This window comes from Elaeis guineensis, chromosome 4 (genome assembly GCF_000442705.2).
Source record: "Elaeis guineensis isolate ETL-2024a chromosome 4, EG11, whole genome shotgun sequence".
NCBI lineage: Eukaryota > Viridiplantae > Streptophyta > Magnoliopsida > Arecales > Arecaceae > Elaeis > Elaeis guineensis.
In genome coordinates, this window is record NC_025996.2 from 27,174,831 (window position 1) to 27,194,609 (window position 19,779).

Below are 19,779 nucleotides of genomic sequence, written 5' to 3' on the forward strand. Positions count from 1 at the left end.
ACTAAATATAGTTGACTTCTTTGTGGGAGGAAAAAATCGTTGTGTCCGGTTGTCCCGTCAGTCCTGACATTTTTTTAGATCTAGATAAATAAAAAAATAATATTTTTTTATTAAAAATTAATATATTTTAAATATTAATTATCATTGAAAAATTAATCTACGTACAATAATTTTCTATAGATATATTCGTTAAGCAGTGTATAAAATCATCATTAATCTATTTAATTATTTTTTTGTTATAATATTATAGAAATCATCCTTGCACCTATTGGAACATCAATACAAGATCTAACCTGGGCCTGGGGCGGTCGCCCAATTTGATCTGCCCAGGACCGGCCCTGGTCCGAGAATTAATTTAGATTTTCTAGTTGAGCCATTGAGTTTAAAATAATGTCCATTATTTATCTTTTTATTAAAAAAAATTTTTTTTTTTAACCTGCGCTCTTGGATAATTATGTTAACTTGAAAATATTTGGTTTGTCACGCTCCGAGCAGTAATGTTCTTGAATGAAGGGAATTAGACACGGTTAATGGCGCATTGATGCCGAGAGACATGACTTTTTTCTTCTTTTGAAAAAAAAATAATAATAATAATTTAATGCTAGAATCTTGTAAACATAGCATTACAATTATCTTTTTCCTCAGAAAACATTATCTGCTTTGGATTAACCATGATATATGAGTAATCTCCTATGGCACCCATAAGCCACCAAAACATACGTCTCTTCCACTAATTTGCCTTTTTTCGTGAGCAGCTTGATTGGCCCGCTTGACCTAGTGCACAAAAGTGCCATTGGCAAACCAACTAATAGTAATGCTCTAATTTTATACATAACCTTTTGGACACCATGGGAATTTTCATGCTGTAACAAGAAATCTTATAATGCATGCGTTAGCTTACTTGCAGAATAAAATTGTTGATCTCCTCTCAATTGATCAATGATACATGTTGTGGTCAAAGAGTTTATAATTTTATCCTTTAAAAATATTTTATGATGAAGAGAAATTATATTCATATAAGCGGAATTCTTTTTTAATCACACAATAAATATGAGATCAATCATGTCCTCCCTCTATATCACAATAGTATATAACGATGGATCGAAAGTAAATTGCCCTACTTAAAAGTTTCATCCATTGTTTCCTTTCCAGTGTGAAATTGACACATTGAATGAGACAACCCTCATAGAAAATTCATATAAAAAATATGGGCAGATATTTTCTGGTTGGTGCAAATTCCAGACCTTAGACCTCACATAGCATGGCATTAGCAAATGAATTTAAATGGAGGAAAGTATGCAGCCAAGATTGGAGGATTTTTTTAAAAAAAAATTCTATACATCAGTCATTTAAAAAAACAATCCATCACATTGTGCTACCATAGTTATTTATTTGAAAATCTTCAAAACTAATTAATATATAATTTTTTTTCAAATATTCAACTTTTGTCTATAACTATTTTAGAACAATATATTTAACAATTGGTTCTTTATTTTGTTCTCTAATTTTATAATGGATATATATTTTTTTTTTTTTTTATATATTATATTTTTTTTTTTTTGGAGTAAAAATTTTAACATTTGACCTTCCAGGCTTTGGAAGTTGAAACCAGCAGCATGTGAAACTCCGAATTTCGTTGCCCCACGCTTCAGCATGTGAAACTTATTAATTTATCATCTTTCGTCTGTGTATAGGGAATCTTAAGCAGCAGTAAAAGGCACTAGAATCGACTCAGGGCACATTATTATATCGCTGTTACGTTTGAATTAGTAGAGATGGATTACAGATTGTCCTCCCTCTGGGTAGATCCTCTCGTTTGACGTGTGTACTTGTGTTCAACTGTGAGAACGCCTTGACTAAATTAAAAGAGTAAGACATAAAATGAACCCCTCTCCCTCTCTAATATAATCATATTTGATGCTACACTGTCAATGCACATGTACGCCATTTCAACTTTCCAATCTCCTCAATTTTATAATATTATGGTGATGGGTGCATGAGTATGTATTATTGGTTGCCAACCTAAAGTACGAGAGTACGTGTAATTCCAACTTACATTTGACTTGAAGTAAAGATTCAAAGGCTTATTTCTTTGGTCCAACAGTAATACTTGAGCTCTGATTGAGTTATGCATGGATTTCATGGAATCAAACCGGAGCAGTTAGAAACGCATGAAGACATTAGATTTTGTTTGGTTATCTTCAGAAAAGAGAAAAAAAAAAAAGAAAGACATTGGATTTTGTGGAATTATACCGGACCAATTAGAAACCACTGAAGACCTAACCAAGTTTGCGAAAACAAAGTTCCATTAAAAATTTAGGTATAGCTCAAAAATTATATCTTTTTTTTTTAAAAAAAAAGCACAATGATCTTAGAACCTCTGGATTTATGTCAATCTTCGACGAATCTTTGAAATTTTCACAAATTTATCATAATGTGATGGATAACATAATATTGGTAATGAAGCTCGAGATATTGTAATGCTGTTTTGTCCTCTGGTCACACACGCACACATACACGTTGAAAATACGATAAAAAGCGGCATCGTCAAAAAATATAATTATTATTCGAACGTCAATCTTTAATAAATCGGAAAGTGATTGATAATGTTTGGGATGAAATTAGAGATATTGTGTCTCAATGGTCCCATACTTCGCGCATACGGGCACTCGCATTAAAATGAATACATGCTAGAGAATTAATTCCGAGATACAAGCAACATCCACATTCAATAGGTTTATTCGACCGTCCACACTCAGGTTTGGAAGTCGGCAGCGATGGAGCCGAGTCCCCCTCTTCCTCACCCTCTCCCGGTTACTTGGGAGAAATTATTGCATTGACAGGTCCAAGTGGATCAGGCAAATGCCGGAGCATATGCAATCGGGAATTGGTGAAATACAAGAGGTAATGTGGCGGACTATCTATCCACCGCTGGATTTGGCGTGATCCATTTGGACCTGGTCAAAATAATAATTAAATGTTAGGTGTTAGTTGGGCTGATGAGGGATGCGTAAATATTCTGGTACTATATTAAATTTATAATAAATTAATAAAAATATTTATATTTCATCGATTATCATATATTTTATCAATTTTTATAATGATATCTCATACAGTTTCATTGATTTTTGATTTTTAATTGATTTATTATAATTTGACATAGTATCATCGTTGCAAAATATTTATTCGTGAAGGATAAAGATCATTATCAGTTTAATATAAGCAACAGAATAGAGCATGGCGGCGAATGCTCTAGACCATCCATCCAGCATGACTGTCTGAGAGAGGAGGTCGGTGAATGGAGCAGCCACTGGCCGGTGGCAGCCGAGTAGCTTTTGGGTTGTCGAGGACGACAGCACGTTAGAGGAGATGGATTTGATTGGATTGGATTACCTCAACAATTTTAGTTGGATTGGACTGTTTATTGTCAGGATTGGGCTGCTTGGGTTCGGTGCGATGCTGTGCTGGACTCTTCCTGACATTGCCAGGGTCTATAAATCCTGGAGTTGAAGGATTTTGGGTTATCACATCACATGTGACTTGATGGAAGGTGATAATGTCGATTCCTTAGCGACTGACACATAGGGGTGTTGATTCCAAAGAACTCCATCGATCTGTCTTTCAGAATCGTTGGCCAAAAAGGCACGAGCCTTTTCATCCCATTCTTCATCTTTCCAAGCTTGGTGCATGCGTTTTTGTTTAGTATAATCGCATCTTGCCTTGACCGAGATTCGGAGGCATGACCTTTCCACTTCGGAAAAAAGAAATCTGAATCCTGGCTCTTCTAGACAGATATAAATAAAGAGAGGTTTTTTGATCAGGAGGAAGACATCCGTCGCATGGTGCTGATGTCTAGCCTACAGAAAGAAGGTAGGAACTTATGTTTTCCAAACTATTCCACTTCAAAATCTTATAAATTTTCAGACGTGAACGCAGCTTTATTTTATCGTCCAGAACTCTGTTAGTTTCGCTAGCAATCCCTCATCAAAGATTTTAGTCCATGCATAAACTAGTAATGCTGACGTATTAGAACTGATGTGCGACATAGGAGAAAGAAATTCACAACAACAATGTTTGGAAGTTTATTTAAACAAAAATGTGAAACCACAGTGAGCTTCACTCATTTATGTTTTTACCACTAGAATCACTGGCTTTCTCAAACTAATAAAGTAATAAATCAAACGCTTATACAGAAAAAGCATCGTTGTGCATTTTTATTTCTAGTTATTCGAGAGGCTTGAATCAAAGATTCTTTAAAAAATCTCCTAAAATGATGGGTGAAAGACTACTACGGTGGAAAAAGGTTTAATGATTATTGATTATTCACTTGACATATAAGAAGATGGATTTATACACCAAATCAATTTTCTCTAGGCCACTGAAATTCGCAAGATGGTGATTGATAGTATAGTAATGCTGATCAAATTACAGATATGATCATCCACGTTGGACTAGATAAGGAATTAATTCTGAGATAATAATCGACATTAGCTTGGAACAAAATATGGAACAATATTTTTATTCCACATATATAGCATAACAAGATGCTTTTCACTGTAAATCAAATACCTCTACAGCCTGAAAAATACCTCATAGCCTGATTACAAAGGTTTAAGTAACGACTAAGATGGTAAAATTCAAGGCGGAAGTTGCGAATTTCAGATGACAATGTGAAAGCATACAACCACTTTCCTTGTGGTTATCTCAGATCTACAGAAGTTGACCTATGAGACAAGTTCTGGTCATTCTGTGACCTTCCACTCAAGAAATTTGGTTAAACGATGCTATCAGCTACGTCTGAACTAATCTTGGGTGTACCAAGTCAAATCACGGAAATCAATAGTTTATCGGGTTCATTTTTCTTTTCCACCGTATTCTCCCATATTCTCTAAAAAGTATAACTAGGTTAATAAAAACTGGGTGTCCAGGACGGCATACATCTTGGGGATCTGTTGTAACTGACAAAGGAAACACATTACATTTGTCTTCAGTAACTATGGGAGCACTTGAATTTTGCATGGTGAAAAGTTGAAACAAAACAATTTCTTTTGCACCAAACATTCTTCCAGGAGGAAATCACCAGTCATAGAATGCCAGGTTCTCGAGGGAAAAGATTTTGATCTGGGAGCATCATGGTTCACATGAACTTTGTGGACGCAGCAACATGTTCTTATGAAGTATCCACTTCCTCAGTGGATTTCTGGAAACAGCAAAATTGATCTTATGTCGTATCCACATCCTCAGTGGTTTTCTTGTATTCTGGCTTCAGCTCGTGTGTCCCTTGATTAGGTCCTCTTTTGTTGTAAACACACAGATCATTTAGTATCTCTTTCAAGAATTGCTGCAGATAGAAACAACAGTCAAAATCCTGTATGTAAAGGCTGGTTTCATGAAAGTATATACATGTGTGTGCGTGTGTGTGTGCGTGCGCGCGTGCATGCATATATAAACATCTCAAATTAAAAAGTTGCAGTCAGCTTGTTAATCATAAATAAGACAATGTATGAAAAAAATTTACAAGTTGCAGAAGATGATCCCCCATCCAAGTGAATATTAGTCAGCAAGTTCACAATTGGAATAAAGGTGACAACATGTTTTGATGTCATTACCCACTAACAAGAAAGCAGGCTGCCAATATGCAGATTCTGAAAATTAGTTCAAGCTAAAGTATGATGAATTTCATAAATAGGATGTTGTGAAAGTTATAAATTAAATGATCTTCTACCAAAAGATGATTCCAGTAAAACATTGCAAGTCACATCTTGGTTATGTTCATTTCTTATGAGCAAGGTTTCAAATCTAGTGATATTCCCCTATACCATTCATGTAACCTAAATATGCCCCAGCTAACATCCCTCTGCTGCATGGGTCAACAGGGGTCAACATGACATGCTATGGGGTCAATATGCTGCAGTACAATCAAGATTTGAAACCTTGTTTATGAGTTAACCAACACATAAAGATCCCTGGAACCCAACAACATTGAAACAATTAAATTATAAGAAATAATGACCTGTACACTTCTGTTAATTGATTTGTTAATTACAAGCTGAAAAGGTGTTTTCTACAGATCAACTTCATAGATGTAGCGCACAACTGGTTCAAGATAACACACAGACTGGAATGTTCATTGTCATATGAATGGAGAGAGGACACAAATTACCATATTGTGACAGCAGTAAGCCATTAAAATTGGAAGTACAGATCAATCAATTGTTTCCAACCAAGGTTCAGCCTCAGCACTGGACACCTGACCAGTACCTTATAGGTAAGGGTCAGGTTGGCATGGTAGACTCCAGTACCAACACATGGTACATTGTTGGAGTCGAGACAACAGGTGTACCATGTGTCCGTACAGCAACGCATCAGGTCTCTGATCCAAGCAAGTATGTCCCATACCAGCTAGTATGGGTCAGTAGAAAAGAAAAAAAAACTTGTTTGGAACAATATAGGAAGGCCATCATCAGTGTAAATTATATGAAAACTATTTGTGCTCTACTTAAAACTCAAAATGAATAAACCAAAAAAAAAAAGTTATTGCAAAATTTTATGATAAGAATAACATTAAAAAAAATAATCAAGTGTTCAACCATCAGCGAGTCAAATTAATGATCTTATGCGGGAAACTTCAAACTCGGCTAAAAGAAATAACACTTATTTGAGATATATGTCACATCTTTTGTATCAAGAGCAAAGCTTTAAATCCCATGGGACAGAGGTGCCCCAGTATCTCTATGGAATGGGACGCCCCACTGTCTTGTCCCGTCCCGACAGCTATCCCGTAAATATCCTCTGTCTCTCTCCCCTTCTCTTTCCTTCCTTGCTCTCTTTCTTTTCTTTCCTTCATTCTTTCTGTTTTACCTTCCTTTATTTCCTTTCATGTTTCTTTCTTTTTCTTATCATTTCCTTTCTTTTTTTCCTTTTTCTTGTTTTTTTTCTTTTCTTCCTTCTTTCCTTCCTTTCTTTTTCTTCTTCCTCCTTTTCCTTCTTTCATTTTTCTTCTTCTTCTTTCCTTTCACCTTGTCCCTTTCTTCATCTTCCTTTCTTTCTTTCTTCTTATCTCCCTACATGAATGGGTTTCGGAGTTCCGACCCCGTCTTGGTCCTGTTTTCTCAAAAGTACGGGATGGGGTGACTGGGACACCTCCTATCCCACTGAGATGTAAAATCTTGATCAAAAGTGTAATAGGCACATCAAAATCATCATTTAAAATTTCTTTCCTTTTCTTTGGGGCATGGTTAACACTTGAGTTTCATTATTAAAAACTAAAACAGCCAGTTTGATACATTTTTAGGCTCATCACAGAGTAAATCCAAATACAGCCCAGTTATATTTTATATAGAGGAACTCAGCCAGTAAGCTTTCATCTTCTTTATACAAAAAGATTGACCATTGAGCTGAAAATACCTCAGGTTGATCAGTCTCTTGAACCAATTGTTTCAATGCCCAATTTGGCTGCCTTTCAAAGAGTTTAAAGATAATGTTCTCTAGTTCCCGACGGTCTCTACGTGTTCGTTTCACATCAGATCCTTTTGTTGGTGTTACCCTCTTCTTGTCCTGGTACAAACAACACAAATAAATAAACAAATAAATAAAATATAGCATATACAGGAGTGAACAGAATTGGCATTATTGAGATCCAAGATTACGGGGCATATTAAGGAGTCCTGCAATAAAATTAGAGTTGCAAGCACAAAATACCAAGGTAACCCACATAATGGCTTATATATATATATATATATATATATATATATATATATATATATATATGCGATGTGTTTGCCATTCAGGTAGGACGAGAGACAAGATTTCTGACTCCTGAGACAACTCATTGAGAATACAGAATAAATATCACATGTCAAACTAGAAGCCAGGTTAGGTGTCAAGGTCGGGAAAAACTAATAACTGATGCAACTGACCAGGTTACTAGAAAACAGCTCTGCATATATAAATCTGGCCTGATGTAACCTGCACTATGGTTACCTCAGAGATAACATGCCAAATATGTTGGCACTGGCAGTTTAGGTCTAGTCCTGTGCGTTCAACATATAAAGCTAATTATCATGAGATTCACATCATCCCGTACCATAGAACATCCTGTCCTTCTCTTATCATCTATGGTTAATATATAGATGAGAGGTAACATTTTCAGAAATATGATCATACCTTTGAGCCAGATGGAACCAAGCCAACCATACCAGGCATAGGCCTCATAAGCACTCCATGATCATTGTCAATCACCTAATACAGAAAAATTTTTCACAAAAATCAGGACAGTTTAAGAAAACACCAATTTTGAGAGGAACACATTAAAAGCAGAATACAATAATAAGATACAAACCTGCACTTGTCTAGTTTTAATCATAGCTTTGTTGGTCCTTTCACGGCACAATTTACCATACTCCCCAAAGTTTTCACTATGAGGTTCCATGTCAAATTTATGTTCCACTTTTCCTTCCAATGAAAATTTTCCTACAATGAATAACAGTTTACTTTTGCAGTGATTACATCACAGAGGGTCACAGTAAAAGAACAAACATACAAAGTTGAAATAATATAACAAGTATAACGAGGAGAGGTATATTTGATTGGTATTGTCAGAGTTGTATCTACCACATTATTCTACATTTCTATCCACAGTTTTAGAATTTGGTACACCAGACAAGAGAAAGAAACTGCATGATAATTTCTCGTAAAATGGCATCCTAGTGCGCAAGGTCCTACCACTGTGGGTATAGGGAGGGTCAGATGTAAAAAACCTTACCCACTGCATGCAGAGTTGTTTCCATATTTTAAACCCATAACACCCAAGTCACAATAGAGCAACTTTACCATTGGACCAAAGCCCACGTATTGCATGATATTATCTCATAAAAATGAAAACGAACTGATATGTTCAAGTAATGAGAACAAGAACATTCAGATGTTCCAAGAATTAGAGTCAATCTTGAATTACTGGAATTAATACAATACTATTTGTTTTAATTACTTTTTCTTGCAAGAAGAGAGTGAGAAACAGAGGAACCAGAAAATAACCTAGTCAATTACTTTTCATATTTCATCTCAGGAACATCAGCAATGTTGTTCCCCATGTTCTTTTATCTCAGATTGGAAATGATTTTGTTAGAAAGCAGGCCCTAACAGTGCCCCTCTTGTGGAAAAAATTATGTGACCCGTTCTTCATTGACAACTTTGCAGGCCATAATTTTGTCTCTATTTTTTTATTCAATCTCCACATGCAACATATTGTCACTTGCTTTCTCCTCTTATAATCCATACTTTTCCAAGAGTTTCTTTGGGCAGAAATTTATATAGGTCACCGCTTTCTTCCCATGAGGCTTTATAAGATCCACACTACTAAAAAAAAATACACATGGAATCAAAGTAGTTCTGAGTCAATCACAATATGTTTATATATACACATCTACAGACACATGCATATCTTCACTAAGGACTGGCCAGATGGAATTTTTTGCTATATTTCCACATGATACTTACAGAACATATTCCTTTACAGAAATAACTCTTGGATGCACAAAGCCAACCATGCAAAGAGGAAAAATATAGATGCAATTACAAAGTTGGTTCACTTATATTAATGTCTACTAACAGGCTTAGGATAGCTCTGGGTAGAGACTAGGCCGAGGGGCAAAAGAGCTACAAGCCTAAGTGAGGCCCCAGATTTAAGGTCTGAGTTGAATTATAGTTGAGCTTGTCCTAGAGAACATTTCTTTCAACCCAAGACCGATCAGAAGAACCATATATTAAGTCACAACATGATAAGTTTTCCAAAGAATTTGGATCATCCATTTGAGATGGATGACCTAGATCAAGAGTAATGTAAACCTTTTATCTCATCCCAACCATAATACTCTAGCCACTCAACCTCATCCTTCCCAAATTCCTTCCCCTATGCCCTCCTCTCCTTTTTATCACCACATACATCACACTTCCCAACCTGTTAACTCCATCTATTGATCACGGTCAGGTTCACTCATCTTATTTCCAACCCTAAGGCCCAGCTCTCCTGCCTCTCTTTTCCTCCACCTCATAGCCCCCACCTTCTTCCCATATGTCCTCCACTTCCCCTCTATCAACACTTTCCTCCCCTCAAATTCACTAATTCCTATGCATGCAGCTCCCTTGACCTATCTCCTCATGACCTCATACAATGTCAATCCACCATTGACACCCACCCATGCTAGTCCCTTCCTATCAACCAGCCACAGCCCCACCTTCCTCCCTACACCTCCATCCCTTGTGAAACCCCCTTCCCTTCTAGTGCCCATTTTCCCTCACCCATCTCTCCCTTCCCCTCCCATGTTGCCATCACTGGCACCGCTATAAACATTACTTTGTGACTCTTCCTCACCCACATACAACCATCCTCTTCTGACCATGGTTAGTAGAATTTGGGCCAAAGATAGATAGATACATACATACATACATACACGCATGCATATGTAAAAAACATAAACACATACATACATGGGCAATACATTGCATACATACAATATATACATATGTATGTGTAATGCACATGCATGCGTGGCCACATGTTTGTTATTTTGTATATTATTTGCACCCTTCTATTATTAAAAGTTTATTCCCTTAACAAAATTGTAACAAAAAAAAAAAATCCTATACTTAGGTTCAATAGATAAGCATCTTGATGTGAATATACCTCAATAAATATATTTTTGAAGGGCCTAAATCATATATCTATTATGTCAATAAACTGAATAATAAAATTATCTACAATGGGCTTATACAAGTTGAACATTTATTAGGTCACTGGTATCTCACCATACATAAATACATATATACACATACATGTACGTGTGTATATTCCCTATACCTTCCAAATACTAAAGTTTATTTCCTAGGCATTAATACATACATAGATACATACATACATGCATGCATGCAGTTCAATGGATAAGCATCTTGATGTGAATATACCTCAAAATATGCATTAGAAGAAAGGACTTGAAGTCATATTAGGTCAATAAAACTTAATAACAAAATTTATCTACAATGGGCTGACACAAGTTGAACATTATAGGTTTAGAGAAATTCTTTGTGCACCACGGGCGGTGTAGAAAATCCAACATGGAGTGCACCGCCTCGTCCGATTGGTCCATGTCGAGGTTTGCGAAACCAGTACCAACGGCCGTTTCATCCGACCGGCGGTACAGTTCGGTACGATTCTATGCCATGCCGGATCGAGTGAACCAATGAAGGAAAATGATGACGAATCGGGAGAAGAAAAGAAAGAAAAAAGAAATAGAGAGAGGAGAGGAAGAAAGAAAAAGAGGGAGGGGAAGGAGGGGGCGGGGCCGCCGAACGGCGTTCAGCTGGCCGCCGTAGCCTGCCGACAGCACGATCTGCGCTGGCGGCGCCGCGAGCGTAAAACAGAGGCATCGCCCTGTTTCACGTTCACGAGTTTTTTTAAAAAACCTGTGAACAAGTGAAGTCGGCAATTGTTGCCGACTTCCGTGTTTATATCCAAAAAAAATCCTATTATTTGAAGAAGGGGGCAGACTGGCAGAGCCACGGAGGCGCTCCTCCCGCTCGATCGCCCTTAGGCCCGTCAACGTGGGCTCACCGACCACCGAGAGCCTCGAGATGGAGGTGCCGTCCGTCCGGTACATCACCTCTCCCTCCCCCCGAACGCTCTCTTTCTCTCTTTCTCGCTCTCTGTCATCCTATCGGGCGATAACGAGCTCGGAAGCCCTCCGACGACCGCAGCAAACTACCGCTGCCTCCGACGACTCCTACCTCCCTCCCTCTCCTCTCTCTCTCTCCCCCTCTGTTTCCCTCTCTTTCTTCTCCGGCACCGGTGTGCGCCGTTTTCCATGCCGGAACTATCCTGTTCCCCATCAGTCCAGTTCAGCACGCCCTGAACCGTCCGTTTGGAACGGTTTCGAGAATGTTGGTCCACGCAGTCATCACTTTCCAACGCACATTCAATGCTGCAGTTGGCTTTTTCATTTAAAAATTTTTATGATGAAAATATCTTTGCTTTTTGAAAAAAATTATGATATCCTATGGCATAATATAGCCAGGATGTCATAATATGACCTAAAATATCATAATATGAGAGAGGTATTTTTGTCCAACCATTTTCAATGCACATTTAATGCCGCAGATCGGTTTTTTCGTTTTAAAATTTTGAATGACGAAAATTCCCTGTTCTTTAGAAAAAATTATGACATCTTATGCATATTATGGACGTAGGATGTCATAATATGGACATAGAATGTCATAATTTTCTAAAGGATAGGGCATTTTTGTCATATAAAATTTTTAAACGAAAAAACCGACCTACAGTATTAAATGCGCGTTGGAAAGTAGTGACTACGGGAACCAATCGAATGAGACGGTGCACTCCACGTCAGATTTTCTACACCGCCCGCGTGCACAAAGAATTTCGCTATAGGTTTATTGGTATCTAACTTCTATTCCACCTAAAGAAACTGAGGTGAAATAAAGAAGTGGAATACTGAAGATTTGCAGATTTTTACATGTTTGTGAAACAAGATCAAGTCATACATCAACTCAAATGTGATTCTTAAAACAGTCTAAAGTTGGTAAATTTTGATTTTTCTCCAAAAACCAACCCTACACCTAGGAGATTAGTCATCAAGTATTACGTCCCTCTGATAGGATATTCCCCTCCTATGCATGAAAGGCAATACTACATGCAAAAGTAAAGGCAAGAGTATTTTTGCTGATAAACTTGCAAAAGCTAAATTCCGAAATTGAAAATGTACAAGCACTCGTACACCTTTTCTTCCTTATTTTGGGTGAATGCCCCATACTTGTGAACAATGACTGATTTTTTATATGGAATGCACTTTTAAGTATTATGCTTGATAATTTTGTTCACACTATTGTTGTTTCTAGGAAATTTAACCGTGTAACAGTGGTCATGGTTTCACCAGCTCTACTAAAATTGTTTGATGCCAAATTTGATAAAATAATAAGCTATATGTGTAGCCATATATCTTGGGAGCCAATTCATTTGATTAGTTATATTAGCATTGCACATTAATAAATGATAATTATTTAGTTTTTATTTATTTTGAGCTAAACCAAGCTGGATAAGAGCAAGCTAAAGCTAACTTGTGTTAAAATAAAACAGACTAGCACTGCCCTGTAATTTCCATAAACAGCTAGCTCTGGGGAAATGATGCAATTCATCTGCCAGAAAGCATTGTTGGTGGCATCTCTGAGACTCTGACAGTGTGTTAGCAGCTAACATCACATGAAATGTTGAGTCACCACGAATAGGATAATTGACTAAATTATGTAACATGGCCAAATGTTTAGTATAATATGATGAGGTTGGCTAAATATATCATATATGGTAGAATATGATACCAAGCTGAGCAAAAATAATAAAGCATGATAGTTGTTTGTTAAAACACCACTGACAGGAAACAATTTCCATGAATTGTCAATTATTTGAAGAGCCATCTTGATCATAAGAAAAAAACTGATATTTATCATCAGTTATATATGGTAAATAAATGCAGAATTAGCAATGCATCCTAACCTTGATTAGACTCAGAAAAAACACACATTGGAACAAAATCTTTGAACATATTTAGAGAGTAACTCTTGGGTGTATTGCCAGAGTCATTTTGAGCCATTTCCATCTTAAACTGTGGCAAATTAGATAAAAGACATATTAGAAAAGAATGACAGTGACTGAGATGTAAATATCCATTAAGCTTAACAAAGCCAACTAAATAGTACTGATTAGTAACAGACAAGCATGGTATAAGAATTATTAAGAGTTCATATGTTTAGGTACAAATAACTATGAATGTTGATTTATTACACACAAATAATATATATATATATATAATAAAAAAAAAAAAAAATAATATATATATATATATATATCTATATATTTTAGAGATTTATTATCCAATTTAGGATCCAATAAAAGGTTACATAGACCAAGGTTTTACATCTTGCTATCGGAACCCACACTGATATGTCACGACATGATACACCTCCATATTGATACATGGTAAAGGTGCTAAGTCAAAACAGCACCTATACCATGTGTTAGCATAGTATCATACCGAGCCCCTCTACCATACTTGTACCATACCAGTTCTCTACTAATACGATATTCTTGATATGGACAAGTATGATCCAATAGATAAAACCTTGACTTAGACAACTTAAAATAGTCGTGTCTAGCGAGTACTAAGATTACAACGTGTAAATATATAAAAGTGTAATGATCAGCCTTAAAAAACTAGTAGGACTTCAAGTTTTGATCTAAAGACTGATAGGAAAAGATCACCATAACAGAATATATAATAGCATATGGGCAAGGAAGATAAATTAGCTCACCTGCAACTTTGAGCACTTCATCCTGTAGATCAAAGTATATCAATTGTGTATTCTGTATATGCACATAAGCACAAAGTCTGCTCGATAAGTTGGGTGCCGTGAATGTTTAAGTCAATTTTTATGAATATGTGTCAATGTCTCTCGTATGCTAGCTTCAGACCTATCAATCCTATATATAAAGCAGCAAGTATATGTATCCATTACTAAATATTCCATAATAATGCCATGTAATGCTCTGAAGTGTAGTAACTTCCACTGACTTGGAGAATTACAGAATAGATACGATACAGTAAACTTACAATAGACATTATAGCAAGTTCCAACAGTATGACTTATTGCACATAGCCACAAAATTCACAATGTTTTCACTGTAGTCATAAAAATGATTTTGAATAATACTATTGATAATTATCATAACACATCTTGAAACACTAAGATACAAAACATAATATAACATAATATTACTATAATAATTTATTATACAATTAAAAAGAATAATAATATTTTATGTTCATGATATTAAAACTAATATAATTGATAATATATATACAATACAATACAATACAATGCATTACATTACAATACATTATATTACATTATATATCAATGATCGGACTCATTGACTGGAAAAACCCATTCAGGTTGCCAAGTCACACGTCAACATTTTGACCACAGGTCAATCTAATAACCTGTGACATCATTAAAAATAAATAAATAAATTTTAATAAAATAGTAAACTAAGAAGTTATATAAATATCATAAATTCTTACAATAAGACAGCACTAGAAAGTGCCCTGATGACTAGGAGGAGGACTACTGTGTTAAATGACACAAGTTCAAATCACATCATATACAAGTTTTAGTTTTCTTTTCAGTTTTTATCTAGACTCGGACAGGTCCAACCAAGTTAACCCGAATGTGTCAAATGGTTCAGCTGACCAATTCTAAAATCAATAATGAAGAATCTAAATTGATGTACACCATTGATTATTGATTGTAGTGATCTGTACCTCCAAAAATGCCTTGAGACCAAAAATCACATATTTTAGTGGTCTCCAACCCCCACATCAAGTACGTACAATATTGAAGGGTTAGGATCGCATAAGGCCATGTTTTCATGTTGCATTAAAAACTATCAATTTTCAATACATACAGGTTTTAACATGTGTAGATCGTGATCCATAAGAGGGACTCCCCATTTAAATGCTTATCAAGTGTTTAGCATACTAGCAAATGGAAAATGTCCATTCTTATTTTTCTAGGCATTTTTTGTGGTATTAGGTACGTTACACATGCAGATACACATGGCTAACAAATATTTGCTTGTTAAGGATCATTTAACTAAAGTTTAAAATATAAAAACCTGAAAATAGTCAATTCATAATTAACTTTCTTTTTCCTTCAGCATTATATTTCACCTTCTCCTTTTGGTTCAGAAGTATCTCTCATCCTCTTCCCGTGAAAGTTCCTAGAGTCCAAATATACTTCAACATCTTTTGTAGAATTTTATAAATTCTCTCTTTCCTACAAAACAGATTTTCTCTCACCTGTTCATACATATGTCTTTTTCCTTTTCTTATTATCAAAATCCAACAATATAAAAGTCGCTTTCTTTATGTAAGCCTAGAATGTTTTACACTTTTTAGAAGTGAAATCTAATTAGAGTTAGTGTGGGAATCTTTTAAACTTTGACTAAGTAAACTGATTAAAGCAATTTTTGGAATTGAAAATTTGTGAAATTAAGCCACTTTTATATAGTTTAAGGATAAGGATAAATCATGATTCAGCAGTGTAGATGGTTGATTTGGACGACCCATTATTGATTTTGGAACTAAGAGAAGTTGATACCTCTACTCTCAAGAGGGACAGTCCATCTCTTATTATAATAATACTAGTACTCTGGACAAGCTTTCCACATGTTTTCTTTAAAATAATAATAATACAAAAAAAAAGAGGTCCAATGGGGGGCACATTATGCAACAGTAACAAGAGAAGGAAAATAAGCATGATTATTGCAGGGCACCACAATGGTGTGGGCCCACATGATTTTTTCTCCTTTTTTCCTTTCCTACCATAGCTGTTATATAGTATACAATTCTAAAGGCCTCACCCTTGGATTCCAACTTCATGCAGCCAACTCCAAGATTTCCATTATATATAGTAGACTACATTATATTACTATAATAACATATTAATTACAATATTTCCTTGATATTAATTGTCATATAAATAATATTATATTTGTATTTCTCGAAAAATACTATATATAACATGTCGACAACTCAACATTATAACATTGATTGTCATATTATCACATGGGATGGACTGGCCTCCCCGTAAGAGGAGAGGTTAGCTACTTTCAGGTTCAAGATCAATAATCAGGTACTCAAATCAAAGATCCACACCAACCATAATTTACACCACCAAAAATACCGAGAAACCAAAATCATGCACGTTTTAGTAGTCTCTAATCTATGCATCAAGTCATATTTTTTCTTATAGTGCATTGACTGGATATCATAGTGTCTTTGATGCATCTCTCAATAGTCTGAAATGATTGGAGTCCTATAAAGATTTTAAATTTTAATAAATCAATATTCCACAAATATAACAGACATGGTAGAGAATAGAGACCGTAAAATCAAAGTATGATTAACTTATGAATATATTAAGATTGGACAGCAGTAGTCCCAATGTCATCTCTCAAGTCTCAATGCAAAACCAACATGAGCAGTCTCAAATCATCAGAATCCTATGTCATCTTGAAAATTTGAAGGTAAGAGTTCATAAACTGCTATTCAGCATGAAGCTATGAACATGCCACGAATTACTATTAAATGTCACAGTTGACTGATATGCATAACTGACATCCCACAAAATGTGATAAGTATGACAAAATGTCATCACTAACACAATTTGTCAAACAATCCCTGCACATCTAGCCTCTTCTTTAATACTCAGTGCTTGCAAAATTAAGGACTCTTTGGCTTACCAGGTTACTTAAGTACTTATTCTCTGGTGAGGATTTATAGATCTTCAACAAAGATAGAAAAGCAAGTTCATGCTTCATTGCTAGGAAACTCCCCCTTAAAAGCTTTTCAATTTTTTCCCACTTTGTTATCATTTGCCCCAATGTTTTCTCATATTTTCCAAGTAGCCAACCACAAAATAGAAGGACAGCTTCATGGCCTTGAAGTAACATCATTCAACTTCATATGATAAGTATTGCAAACCAAAAGCTCCATCAGAGTACTCTGATCCAAGTCCAAGTTTAATGTTTTATATCACAACATTTTTAAGTTTGGTGTTAAACCAACCATCCCCATACATAAGGACCTGTACCATCATACAGGCCTTAATCTAGAACACACTAATGAAAAAACCACACTAAATGTTCCAACTCTTTGTTTGAAGTAACTGATGATCAACCACTAACTTGACCACCAACATGCTCCTGCTATAGTTCTATTTGTTTCGTCTATTGCTACAACTACTAGATCTCAAAATCTCTAGAATCTGATTCATTCGGATGAGTGATTTGACATGTGGTGCATAGTAAGGGGTGCAATTGAGTCAAGACAAGTCAAGTAGCTACAAGTTTGAGCTCAACTCGATTCAAAATACTTAAACTCGAACTTCAACTTGAGATTGATCGAGCCTTGATATCTTAAACTCGAGCTCAACTCGATGAAAAAAGGATAACACTTGAGATCGACTCGACTCAATTCGAATGTCAACCGGACCATACTCGAGCTTGAAATGGAGCCTTAACCTACTCATAATATATATATATATATATATATATATATATATTAAAAATAAAAATAATATTATTAAAACATATATAAATTTGAAAAGACTTGCAAGCCTTCGAGCTAATTATCTTGCTATTCGAGTTCGACTCAAAAAATTATTCAAACTACTCGAGCTCGACAGTAGTCGAGTCGAGCTCGGACCTAAATCGAGCTCGAGTAGCTCACAACATCTCAACTCGTTTGCACCCTAGTGCATATGAGGGGTATCACTGAGATTGAAACTCACCCTATGATCCATATGTCTTAATAACACTCCAACCAACAATCTAGATTAACAAAGTTGAGGAGCCATATCATATTTTTGGGTCCTATGATTGTAACTTGTAAGAAAGCTAAATTAACTCAAATACACACACACACACACACACACACATAGATGTATATAGATGTATATGTATGTATTGGCAACAAACTTGAAAGCAGGCAGCATGAGATTTCTCCATATGCTTGGCATCTGCAGCGACTTCCAGATTAGAACACAATTAATTGCATCAACATCTCTTGCAACACTTGCCAACTAAATCCTCCTCCTCAACTTTCTTTCTTTTCATTGTCACCATCATTAGCCAGCTGGAGTTCCAAATTCTCTCTTCCTTCACCAACCCCGTTATCTTCCTGATTACAATGAGTCCTATGCTTCCTGTAAGCTCGTGCAATCAGACTTCCAGAAATAAATTCTACACCACTAAAAGAAAAAAAAGGCAAATTGTGGGCGTCAAAAAGCTCAAACCCGCAACATTACTAAAATCTTGGACGGGAAGTGACCACAAAAAACTTATTTGAAATAATAACATTACAAATCAATTAGTAACAGCATCTTTTTCCTTGGTATGAGTAACAGCAAGATGGCTCAATCATTGCACTGATTAGTTTCCTTATTTGAATTCCTTCAATTACTACAACCGATGATTGTAACCATGAAAAGCAATACAATAAACCTAATTTTTCAAATCAATTATGCCACAATTTCTTCGTCGGAACGCTATTAATTAGATTGCAACCAAGGAAGAAAAGAGAAAACAATAATTACTTCGAAGAAAGAGGAGCGCCCTAGGTGAGTTTGAAAGAAAAAGAAAAAGGACGGGGAAGGGCTTGCCTGGAGAGAGGAGGGCTCGTCGGGGTGTAGAGGATCGAGGGAGAGAACGACCTTGGAGACGACTGGGGGTGGGAGGCCGGCGTCGGACGACGAGGCCACCCCCGCGGCGGACTGCCACGACCGCGACACCACCGGCGGGCACTTCATCAGCCACACCGACCGATCCGCCTTCCCCGTTTCCAGCACGTTCTTCCCGTCGTCGCCCAGCGACATCTCACCTCCTCCTCCTCCCCTTCTCTTTCTTTTCAATCTCTCTCGCCCCTCCTTCTCTCTCTCTTCTTGTTGCAGTTCTTCTACTCCGTGTGGAGGGAGCAGGCAGAGGGCCGATGATTTGATGCCCTCTAACCGAACCCTAAAGGTCTTTAGGGCGGTTTCTAATCGTTGGAGCCGGGGGTTTGTTCCCTCAGGGGAGACCGCAGAGGCGAAAGGAGGTCGATGGAGGGAAGTGGGAGATGCGAGGCCGCCACTCGGGCTGCCCGGAAGCTGTCTGGG

The 19,779-nt window shown here is 36.4% G+C and overlaps 1 protein-coding gene across 1 annotated transcript; it reads right to left on the reverse strand.

The window, feature by feature from the left end:
• Window positions 1-4,884: 4,884 nt before the first annotated feature.
• LOC105043217 (transcription initiation factor IIF subunit beta) lies at window positions 4,885-19,779 on the reverse strand. Its single transcript, XM_073255945.1, has 6 exons — window positions 19,288-19,779; window positions 13,562-13,670; window positions 8,342-8,472; window positions 8,167-8,241; window positions 7,408-7,557; window positions 4,885-5,341 (listed from the first exon to the last, which is right to left on the reverse strand). The coding sequence occupies exons 1-6, from the start codon at window positions 19,498-19,500 to the stop codon at window positions 5,222-5,224; spliced, it is 798 nt and encodes a 265-aa protein (XP_073112046.1). The 5' UTR covers window positions 19,501-19,779; the 3' UTR covers window positions 4,885-5,221.

Bases quoted from the DNA above. Each gene is read 5' to 3' on its own strand.
- LOC105043217 (XM_073255945.1), bottom strand. From the start codon at position 19,500: ATGTCGCTGGGCGACGACGGGAAGAACGTGCTGGAAACGGGGAAGGCG. The intron at 8,473-13,561 runs GTTAGGATGCAT...TATTCATTGTAG, and splicing joins TTTTTCTGAGTCTAATCAAG to GAAAATTTTCATTGGAAGGA. The intron at 5,342-7,407 runs GTATTTTCAGCT...TTCTATCTGCAG, and splicing joins AAGAGACTGATCAACCTGAG to CAATTCTTGAAAGAGATACT.